This window comes from Camelus ferus, chromosome 17 (genome assembly GCF_009834535.1).
Source record: "Camelus ferus isolate YT-003-E chromosome 17, BCGSAC_Cfer_1.0, whole genome shotgun sequence".
NCBI classification, from domain to species: Eukaryota; Metazoa; Chordata; class Mammalia; order Artiodactyla; family Camelidae; genus Camelus; species Camelus ferus.
The window spans coordinates 18,619,949-18,632,308 of NC_045712.1; the positions used below are offsets into that span (position 1 = coordinate 18,619,949).

Sequence of the window (12,360 nt, forward strand, 5' to 3'; positions counted from 1 at the left end):
TTATTTCTCCAGTGAGATCAAATATGTCTTATGACATGTTTTTCCTGCCACTGTTCTCCCAGCTGTTTTTTCTTATTACTGAAATGGTGATGCGTTGGTATTGGTTCAATTGCCAAAGTATCTAAGTACATTTAAATTCATGGTGCATCACCGATAATCAGGCTAAGTGACTGTGATTATCAGACAGGCTGTTTGATTTAAATTAAAAGGGCACTTCCAAGAAATTATTTATAGAGGAAGACAGTTTAAAGAATTCCCATCACCCATGTCATTAATATTTTATGGTCCATTAAAGAATCTGTGGAAAATAAGGGATATGTGCTTTATATGTACAGGCATCATTGCTATACTCTTTCCTTTGGTTGGGGCAGCATGTGGTGCCAAATTATGGCTGAGAAAACCTTAATGGCAACCACATTGGGTAAGGAAGTAACTGAAGCCCTTTAAATGCAATTCAAAAATGTATACCAAACTCTGACTTTTAATAAGATGAGAATGTTAAAAATGATTTTCATACTAGAATTACATGGTTGTTAACTACATAAGAAAAATACTTTGAGCTGATGTTCAAAAAGAGAATTTTATCAGATATAATGGAATTTTCTCCCTTTATAGAACAGAGGGAAAACATCAATTTCCATTGGAGGCAAGTGTTTAAGGCTTTCATGGAATGTAGTTATTTAGCTATGTTTTGAAAAACACAATAACTTAAAAGTTTTCTTGGGGAGGGAAAAATTGAGATTTCACATTTTGTTAGGTATTGGCATCACTTTTTTCAGTTCAACTAATTAATGCTTCAGGCTTTATTATACACTCAGGGAAAATGACCACCTTGACCTAAGATTCACATGTGTAATGCCATTAAAGAAAACAGAAGTTATCCTTACGAACTTAGTAACATTGAGATATAAATATATATATTCTATATCTCCAGGTCTCCAAGTTATTGCTGATACTTGCTATACAGCGTTAGTTCCACGATAATATATCTTGTTTTTTTTTTTTTTTTTTTTGTCCTGGAAACAACAACCAATGTTAACAGCATAAAAATCACACAAGGAGGAAGATTTCACACATGAGCTTTAATTATATGATAGATGCTGTCTAGTCCAGTGACTGGTCATTAAAATAACCTGTGCTTTCTCACATACACCACTTTGTTATTTGCTGGATGTCCCAAACAGCCTTTGACTCTTTGTAAAATAAACCAGCTCCTTCATGCAGATTGTTTCTCAGGAAAAATTATGTAATGAGAGTGCATGTGAAAGTATATGTAAAGAACATTATGCTGAATAGTGCCTCACAAATGTTTTGTCTTTTACAGCCTGTCAACCAGGGTCGTCACTATCAGAAAGAAATGAATCCACCTTCTCCTTCTAACCCCCGGTAAGAATCATTAATAATTTTTTTTTAAAGATTGTTTAGGAATTGACTGGGCATTTACCTTGGTTTCATGAAATTTTCCAAACTTCCAAAGAGCTTCCAAAGTTCTTCTGTTTAGAAGTTTTGGTTCAGTCTACTTTTCTCATTCAGATTATGCTGTCATAGTTAACAGTCAAACTAGGTTTAATTAGCACTTCTGCCTCTTACTGGCTGTGGGACTTTGAGAAAGTCATTTAAGTCCAAGTAATTTAGGCATGATAATTACCTCATAGGATTTGGGAGAGGATCAGATGACCTAATACGTGAAAAATCCTTAGCACAGTTCCTGGCACATAACAGGCTCTCTTTAAGTATTAATTTATTCAGTATTAATCTATTTGCATAAATATTTTGTTTTAATAGGTATTTGATGTTTAGTACATTTTAGGCATAAATCTTTATGTTACCTGGTGCCTTTACATTTACCAAAATAGCTTATATAAGTTCAAATGGCTGTTCTCTTTTTTAATAATTTCAAAGTTCATAATCTCAAAATTATTTCATTATTTAGAATGTCATTGACATGAGTAATTTGTCAATATTAAAAAACCTTATTATTTTAGGCTCATTATAGACAAGTAAATCTGAATATGAGTTTTGAAGTGTATATAGTATTGTATGACTTTCTTTTTTTAATATATATTTTTATTGACGTATAGTCAGTTTTCAATGTTGTGTCAGTTTCTGGTGTATAGCACAATGCTTCAGTCATACATGAACATATATATATTCGTTTTCATATTCTTTTTCACCATAAGTTACTACAAGATATTGAATATAGTTCCTTGTGCCATACAGTATGAACTTTTTGTTTATCTTTTTTTATATATATTAATTATTATCTGCAAATCTCAAACTCCCAATTTATCCCTTCCCACCCCCTTACCCCCTGGTAACCATAGTTTGTTTTCTATGTCTGTGAGTCTGTTTCTGTTTTGTAAATAAGTTTGTTTGTCTTTTTTTTTTAAATTCCACATATGAGTGATATCATATGGTATTTTTCTTTCTCTTTCTGGCTTACTTCACTTAGAATGACATTCTCTAGGTCCATCCATGTTGCCTGCAAATGGTATTATTTTATTATATTTTTGGCTGAGTAGTATTCCATCGTGTTCCACAACTTCTTTATCCAGTCATCTGTCGATGGACATTTAGGTTGTTTCCATGTCTTGGCTATTGTAAATAGTTCTGCTGTGAACATTGGGGTGCATGTATCTTGTATGGCTTTCTGAAAAAAATAGCTAAATAGGCTGGTTTATCAGTATAAGTCAATATCAATTTATTACTATATATTAAGATACTAGGAATTTATTGAAAATGAGTCTGTCTTGAGCTCCACACACAGGATCTTAGTTATTATAATGCATCTTATTATCTAAATGCATCTCATTATCAAGCTCTCTCACCTGTACTGTGGGTCGTCCCATGGAATAGACCAGAACACTGACAGAGTTGTAGCTCTCGCTCCAGAGTGTGGTATCTAATAGTGTCTGAATCAAAACTCATTGCACATAATCAAAAACAACTGAGCTAGTTTTGAGAGAGATAGAGGAGGAGAAGGAGAAGAGAAAGGGAGAAAGACAAAAAGAGACAGACAGATGGGAGGGCTTCGTTAAGTAAGGATATAGGGCTGTATTCTGGAAGCCAAGGGCAGCCAGTTCTCAGGAGGGACCTGAAACTAGGGACTAGAAAGCTGAGAGGCAGGCAAACAGTATCTTCACTGCACCTCCGCCTGCTTTTTCCTGTCTGCTCCATTCTTCACTCTAAGCTCCAGCTTTCTCTGCTTCCTATCACATATGGCTGTCTTGGGTTTACACATTACAGTTCAAAGTACATGCCGAGGCTGACAGTCTATGTCTGAATCCCAATTCCTGCTTTCCAGGAGAGAGAATGTAATTGGCCTGGCTTGGGCTAAGTATTCACTTCTGGTCCAATCAGCAATGAAGAGCCAACCAAGCCATATAAAACTAACATGGCTATCAGGAGACCACCTACATAGTTTATAGGACTTTTAATGGGGCCCAGAATATTAATGACATAGGAAGAGTAAGTGTTCTTTATGAATAATTTCTTCTAAGTGTTCCTGGTCCATATGCCTGATCTAGTCATTCTTGCATGTTATCTAGTAGGGGGAATTGTCATTATCATCAATAGATAATAATAAGGAGTTGAAAATTGAGATTATAATTTTAGTATATATAAAAATGTATTTAAACGTTCTTCAATTTAGTTATCTCTTGATATGTGTCTCTTGCAATCTTGCAGCCCATCTAGATTTGACCAAAAAACACTTTATCTATATAAGAATAAACTTTCAAAGTAACTGGAAATCCAACTTTTGTCCTAATAACAACAAAGTCAGGACTTGTAGTCTGAGTAAATAAGAGTAACAGAAAGTGATGTTAGAAAGTGAAGTATTTTGTTTCAACAAAAGGAGAAAGAGGACCTAATTTTTATCCTACTTCTGCTACTAACCCCGTATATGATCTCAGACAAGCCTCCCAACCTGTCCAGACCTCGTCTAACAATAAGAACACCCTCATGTGTAAAGGAAAGGATTTGGATTTTATAAGCTCTCTGAGGTCACTTCCAGATTTATGATTCTGTGACTTTGATGAGACTCATTATAAGCTATTACATAGTAAAACCAGTTCCACTATTGAAGGGAACACTGCCCTACATAGAAAACATACCTCATAATATTGGATTGATTAATTGTTTAATTACTTAATTAATTAAGTAGATGTGGCAGTATGTGATTTTAAATATCCCTTTCAAAATTTGATTCTCAAAGACAGAATATAAGAAAATTCATCAGCTAAACAGACAATATATTTTACTTAACAAAGTAAGTGTTCATTCATTTAGGAAAAATGTATTTATATTTTTACACAATAAAATTAAAAGCCAATTATTTTTAAAGCAAAAAAGTAATATGCCACCAACCCTATTTTCCATCAGGTTATCCACCAGTTTCCTAGAAAATTATTATATAGCTGTTCAAAAACAGCTTGGCTCTTGGCTCATAAATCCAGCAGTTTGGAGAATTGGCAGAAAGACATTATTGAGCCATAAATAAAGAAGATGATAAAATTATGAGGTCAGCATAGATCATCTATAAAAATGGGATAAATTGAATCATGTAATACATGTAATTTAACTTAAAATTTAAAGCCATGGTTCTTAAGATTTGTATTTATTATATTTCTTAAAAATTACTCTATCCCATGTTTTAGACCCTAAAATACAGAACTTTAAAATTAAACTTTAAAGTTGAAAGATACTGATAATGAATACTAAAAAAAAAAAAAAAAAAAGAAGAAGAAGAAAAGATAAGTCTCTAAGTCTACCCCTTTGCATAAACAAGCATCCAACCTGAATCTTATTGAAAGTTTGGTATGCAGAAGCTCTGAACAATACATGAGAAGCAGTAGGCTCTTGATTTCCTGAACAAAGTAATGCAAACATGTTGGGGATGGGGGACACATGTGTTTGCAGGTCCATTGAAAGGAAAGCATGATGGTGCCCTTTGGGAGGTGAAGGGGCCACACTAGCTTCAATGAAATATCTGCAACTACTCCAGACACCTAAGAACCTAATATTTTTAAATTATATATACTCATACCTGCATACGTACATATTTAGAGAGTCAATTTTTCATAAACGTTATTAATGTAACAGAACAACCAATATCTCTGAAGTGTTTTATTTACATTTTATTCTGGAAAGATTTTTATTTATGCACCATAATTACCTTCTTAGTTTTATGTGTTGATGATTAAAGATAGTATGCAGTCCATGAAGCAGGCACATTTGGGTTTTGAAAAGTAGGCTTTAGGATGAAAACAGCTGAAACACCTCATATATTCATTCATTGTGTTCCTCAGATTGAAAGGTTTCACTTGCACTCACAGGGCAACGCTTGACACTGGTTAGAGGTAGGATACAATGGTAATGATTTCCTGAGAAGTTTACAATCTAGGGATTGAAATACACATGATTCATCTCATCACACTCCCTTGTGTGTCTAGACCTGGCAACAAGGCCATTTCCCCTTGCATTGGTAGGCTTGGGGGTGACGTTTCCCATTATTTTGGCCTAACATGCTGACTGAGATTTAGGCAGCATCTCAGATGCTGGGGCCCTTGCCTCCAGTGTCTATCTACCCACACTGTCTCATGGGGCACTGACAGCCTCTATGACAAGATGCAGAAATGGCTAACAAAATCTAATACAATTTAGAGGAGTGTTGGGAAGGAGGAAACAATTTCACAGTTCATTCATGTTGAGAAATGTTTCCTAGCATATAAACTTATATTCTGCCAAACTGAACAAAATGGATGCTGTTCACGGCCTTAAGTTATTTATTTTAAAGTGCCATCTATTGGTTGGTGGGGTTCAGAGCTGTTCCTTAGGCACATCTATTTATGTGTTTATGTAGATTCTTCAGAACAGCTTGAGATACTTTTGCTCAGGAAAAGGTTTTATAAAGTAAGCTGTGATTACATTCTGGTTGTCTGTTGATATGGATGGAGTCGATAACCAGTCTTTCATTTCAAATGACGATTACACTTGCTATTTTTACAACTTATTGGAAAATTAGGGGGTGGAGGGAAAGTACTCAAAGGCTCTGTAAGGTTTCTAAATATTTATGGAAATAAACAACATAGAAAATAATTCTAGACTGCCCAGTCATGAATGGCATGGTTTTCTTTCTGAAGTGTTTCCTTTATGATTTATCACTTATCTGTAGTTTTTTAAAATGCCATTGCAGATTGTGTTAGGGCTTGAATCCTTTGCAGCCTTGCCACATGTTTGTGTGATATAAATGTACTTATAACTATAATTATCTGATAATTCCCTGCAGACTTTGACAAATGATTAATAACCACTGACCTCAGTTCATGCTGGCTCAGCCAGCCTGACTGAGGCAAGCAGGCCTGTCATTGTAACCTACAAGCGCTTCTCTGGACTGATCACAGTGGCTTCATTTTTCTTTTCTCTCAAATTGTCGGGACTCAGCCTGATGAGCTTCTCCTCTATGGCTTAAGCTTTTTTTCCCCACCAACACAAGAGACAGAAAATGTGTAAATAAATAAAATTAAATACAGAACTTGTATGTCATGTTTCTCTTCAGATGATTAAGTTTGGATCATTTTAAAACAAATAAGTCAGATATTTAACAAATATTCCTCCTTAGACCAAAGCATAACAGAGGATTTTTCGATTAACTGGGCACACAGTTTCTGTAAATGTAGTGTCATTGTTTTCTATTGTCTATATTTTGGCGTTAAATCTTAATGATTTGCCTATAAAACAAAAGGCATCAGATTTAACTTTCATATCATTCCTATCCTTAGCTTTAACTAGGAAAAGCTATGGGTATCAGTGCCTCTTATTTCATAATCCTCTTCCCACGAATTCCCACCTGCTCATTTGAAGGCGGTGACTCTCCATACCCAGAACTCTGATTTAAACTGCTTGGCTGAGGACCTGTCATGCTGTTCTCCAACTTCCAAGTTCCCTGAGGACAGGGTGGTGTCTGTCCTCCCTGTGGTGCTCAGCACAGCCTGGCTTGGTAAGGAGCTCTGTCAGAATGTGAGCTAAGGGAGGGAGGGTAGAGGTACGCCCAGACACCATGCAGATATGAAAGTCTTCATCCCCAAAGTTAGCCAGTTGAATTTCAAATATTTTTCTATGGCTGTGCAAGATTGCCCTTTCCTTTTCTGAAAATAGGAAGACAGTGGTATCGCTTTATTCACAACCAGGATAAAATTGTGTTTTCACTAAAGGCTCTTGTTTGGACAAAGTTGAAATCTAATTTCCATGCATGTTCCACTCCCTGCCAAGCCAGAGGTGCATAGACACCGGTGAACATTAGAATTGCCCTAATCTTTAATACATAATGTAATATGTATTATTTATACAAACTACTTAATAATAGCTTCCAATGCCCTCTATATTCTAATGACTCTCAAAATTATATATGTCCAGTCCTGACCCTCCTCTGAGTTCCAGACTCATGTATCCAAGCTGCCAATTTGGCAGATATCCACTTGGACCTCTAATGTATACCTCAAATCCAAGCATTCAAAACATAACTTGGTTTTCTCTCCCTCTACACATTACACATCTGTTCTTTCCTCAGTTTTCTCCATCTCAGAAAATGCCAACTTTACCCCCTTTTACTTAAGCCAGAAACCAAGAGCGATCCCTGGTTTCTCTCTCTAACCCACCTCCTGTCCAGCCTCAGCAAGTTGTACTGGCGCTCCCTCCCACCACAGCGTATGCCAGCTCCAGCCACTGCTCTCTCCTCACTGCTGCAGTCCCAGCCCAGACTGCCATCATCTCTCACCTAGACAAATGCCATCGCTTCTCACTTGCTTTCTCTGCTTCTTTGGCCCCTTCTCTCTGTTCTCCACTGAGCAACCAGAGTGGTGGTGTTACACCTAAACTGGACTGAAGCATTCCCCCGTGTAAAACCTCCCAAAGGTTGCCCTCTGTTCTTAGGGTCAACTCGTGCTCCTTACCCTACATGCCCACCACTTCAGACTGTGTTTCATACCATTTTGCACCTTGTGGACTATGGATCAAACACCATGGTCCTGTCTCTTTTTCTCAAATACAAATACCACCTTAAGAGCTTCACATGAGATGGCCCCTCTGCTGGGACTCTCTAGAAAGGACATAGCAGCCTCCTGTCATTCTGGTCTCCATATAAATGTCATCCATCTAAATGGAGGCTAAGAGAGCCCCCTTCTTAGCATCTGACCTAAAATAGCCCCAGGCAGCCTCATTATATTTTCTTTTTTATTTTCACCGTAGTACTCCTCACTACCTGATGTTTTCTTGCTTGTTGCTTATTGTCTGCTCACACACACACACACACACACACACACACAGAATATGCTAGAATGTAAACTGTGTGAGAATAGGGCCTTTTTATCTCTCTTGCTCACAATATCCTAGCTCTCCAAACAGTGCCAACACAAAGGAGACACTCAAGAAATGTGTGCTGAATTCACTGAATCTCACAAAAACGAACTTTACCCCATGTCTCTACACTAGCTACATCACTGTGTACCTAATTGCTAGCTGGAACCCAGAAGCACCTGTATACTTTTCTCCCCTGAGGGTGTCTGGAACCTGGGCTGGTTCCTGCTTATAATAAATGAAATCTCTTTCATGAATTTGTTTTAAATGATACCTTAGAAGATACCCACAATCCTAAGTCTCTGGTAAATGTATCATTTTAAAACTTTAAATGGAGACGGTTTTCTCAAATTGATTTTGAGAATTTTCTCTGCATTCTTATTGGAAATTGCTTATCTGTATTTGCCTATTCATGCCCATTTTGTGAAGTCAGGGTGTCACTTGCTAGAAATCTGCTTGAGCTGGCATTGCTACAGAATGTGTTCTTAACCCTCACCAACGAACAGAATCTGGATAAGAAGAAAAAGAGCGTGTGTGTGTCTGTGTGTGTATGTGTTTACAGAGAAAGAAGGAACATCTGAGCCTATGGTGCAGCTACCCTCGAGTGAGCCCCCTGCCCCACCTGCTCCTAGAAGGGTCCTCAGTTCGCTGATCTAACCAGTAAACAGACTTTAAAAACTCCTGTACAAAGAGGCTCGCCTGAGTCCCCTTCCTGCCTGGTCTGTAACACGTGCTGGGCTCAGAATGGCTTCCCTAGCCTCTCTAGCCCTGCCGCTGAGAAGACCTAAGCTAAAGGCACCCTTGGTAGCCAACCAAATACCTGGGAAATCATGCTGCCTATCACCTCTGACCACTCTGAACCTGGGACCCTGCCTGCCACAACTTCAGGGCCACCATTCCCCTTGGGTTCCAGAAGACCCAACAGTTCACCAGCAGTGCTAGACAGCTGGCAGTCCCATCACTTCTTCCTCCTCTGCTCTTGGCTCTTCTTCACCTGTCCAGCTCACTTTTAGTCCTAGTTCTGATCATTTATTCTACAAGAGCTCACTAGCTCAGACTGCCTACTTGTTCCAGTCACCCTGTCCCAGGCCCTAACTAGCCGTCACCCCAGAAGACTGGGTGCCACCCCTGCCACTGGACCAATATTTCTTTTCCTTTGCTCTCTCTACTTGTTCATTCTGGCCCTGCCTGCCTGGGCACCTGTGACCTCACCCTCCAGCTTCTTAGTTGAGATGCCTGCGTGCTCTCTGACCAGGTCTCTCAGGCCGCTGGGGCTTAGCACTTCAACCTGAGTCTCCTGCTTTTCCAGCTGTACTCCATGAGAGAGTAAAGCCATTAGGGCTGGAGAACTACTCATCAATATTTTATTTATCGTTATGTTTTCCAAAATTACAAACTCACAAAACCCACGTCCACAAGAGCTTCAGAACAACAGATAGCATCTTCTCCCCCACCCCTCCCCAAGCTTCTGTGTCTGAAATGATGGATCCCTGAAGAGTCTTAGCATTTTTAACTAGCAGAATGTGGGGCTCCTGTGATTACCAAGGCCTCCCTAGTCATTGTTATCCATCCAAATGATGGATTCAGATTACCTTTGGCCCAGGGTCCAGTGTAAAAAAAGGTAATTACCAAAGTAATTATTTACCATTCCAACGTTTTACAGTTTCAGCTTTTAATTAAAAGATTCAGCTTCCTATTCTAGAGTAATGAGCACCTTTAAAAAGACATCGAAGTACTAATTCCAGTTTATAACATTCACCTCAGTTCTGGCTGAGGGGAGGGTGAGAGGAATGCAGGCTGAGGTCCAGGATGATGACGTGAACCTGGGAAATGGAAGACCATAGTTATGGTTAAATGGCCACAGCCAGTGGCATCCATAGACTCACTGCCTCATCATTCACTTTGTAACCTAATGCACAGTGCTCCCCTTGTTACTCAAACAAGGAACCACTACAACACTAAATGATTGAAAATGTACTGCAGTTCATACCTTCAGCAACATTCAGTATTTCTGAAGCACCTACTCTGTGCAGAGTACCGTAGAGAGAGGGTGAGGGACTGGCTTCCCAGCAAAGGCCAGTCCACGGCAGGCTGTGAAGGTACCTGGGGCAGGGGAGCATGGGCCCAGCCTGGCATGGAGAAATGGCAACCTTTCCAAAACCATACCCACTCGCAAGTGCTGCTTTTGTTGGCAGTTGGTTTTACATCTTCCCTGTAATTTTTTTTGTTTCTCTTGTTAATGAAAAACATTACATTCTGAAATTGATTAAAGTTAGAACACATAATTTTTCACTCTAGCAATATATTATGTTTACCCGAGTTTACAGCTTCATATTTTGCTGTTCATTACCTCATAAAAACCCACTCAGTATAATAAATACCGCACAAGTCAAACGTCCAGCCTATTTAAAATTACTTGAAGGAGAAAAGGCAAACAACTTTTAGCTGATTTGATTGAATTAACACTAACATTATTGTTCTATTGACTCTTTCTTGTCCATTGATTTTTAAAAGCCTTTAGCTCCCTTGCCATCCATTAAGACAAATCAGATGCAATTTGGTGCTCAGCTCAAGAAAATGCTGTTGGGTGTTGGGTTGGGTGTATGTATGGAAGAAAATTACGTATATGCTGAAACAAGACTGGTTAGAGAGCAGCTTCTCATATTTTGCTGTAAATAATTCGTTGCTTTTGACATTTGAGATTAACAATAGTGACCTTTGTTTTATTATTTGAACCCTTGGATTGATAACAAGTGAAGCCAAAGGGTGACTTGTAGATAACTTTATCTCTTATTTAAGATGAAAGGAAACTAGCTAGAATTTTATATATTCTCATATATTTCAGCCTTTAAATCTCTTTATTTGCAGAACTTATAGAATAAGCAACTGGATCAAAGCAGGAAAGGAGGGAAGGGTAAAATAACTTCTGTTGAATTAATAGTGAATAATTTTTAAACAGCAGAACCATTTGTATTATTAAAATAACAAAGAACAAGAAACCTGAGATCTGGCCCAGGCTGAGGTCAATCAACATCACGTTAAAACTGAGGGTCTCACCTTAAAGTCACAGTGTGGCTTTCAGTTAAGTGTGTTTGTGCTAATGAAGTGTGTTTGATGTTTATGGTAATGAAGGACTGTCTGTGAGGGGGGCAGTTCATCCTTAAACTACTAGATGAATGGCTTTTTCTTTTTTTGTTGGTAATGATACCTTTTTCTTTACAGGAAAGGTTTGGAGGTGGAAAGTGAGAGTCTATTCACTGGCCATGAGTGTTGGTAGGAAATTCCATTTTGGCCAGTGTTTTGACTTGGTGAAGGGTGCAATTACTTTGTATTTTACCATTTGCCCTCTTCCGACCTCTTTCACAGGTTTCATTGAAACCTGAAATTGGCTTCATTTTAGAAATACTATTAACTCACATTAAGAGTTGAGAAAGTTTCAGTTTCTCCTGTTGGAATAATGGAAGAAATGGGAAACAAACAAGAACAACCACCCATGTGACATTCTCTAAATTTGCTTGTGATTTTCTAAATTTCAGTGCTAGCAAAAAAGAAAGATGCAGCAAGGCATACAGTAAATGAAGATATTATGTATTAGAGAAGGAATGAATCTGTCACTTTGATAGATTGTGAGGCAAAGAGCAGATTAACAGATTACTCATAGTCAGAAGGCAGCTCGGCATGAAAAATGTGCAGGAAATGATAAGTGTGGGTTTGTGCTGATTTAATGATATTTTTAAACTACAATAACAATAAACTACTATAACTGGTAGTATAGTATAATAAAGCACTTTGCTTGCATTTTTAAATCATCAACATATCCAGTTTGACCTTAAAAACGTTTTGGACCATTCTCTATTAAAATAGGTAGCTTTCAAATTAGAAAAAGGCACCATGTAAAATATCACAGCAATGACCTTACAGGAAATATTGTTGGCTTTTAAAAACAGTTCTTTCCTAAACTAGCATTTGTAATACAAATTTTAATTACATTTTAAGCACATTAAC

At 37.9% G+C, this 12,360-nt stretch overlaps 1 protein-coding gene across 12 annotated transcripts in view; it reads left to right on the forward strand.

Annotated features, from left to right (window-relative positions):
• CFAP20DC (CFAP20 domain containing) overlaps positions 1-12,360 on the forward strand; it is a 206,738-nt gene that overhangs the window by 157,972 nt on the left and 36,406 nt on the right. For all 12 annotated transcript variants that reach the window (XR_004312087.1, XR_004312091.1, XR_004312089.1 and 9 more), the window contains one exon: positions 1,325-1,386. Coding sequence is in view for 6 of the 12 variants with exons in the window: in XM_032458170.1 (XP_032314061.1) it covers positions 1,325-1,386 (62 nt within the window). In the remaining 6 variants the exon portion in view is untranslated. The remainder of the gene's footprint in view (positions 1-1,324; positions 1,387-12,360) is intronic.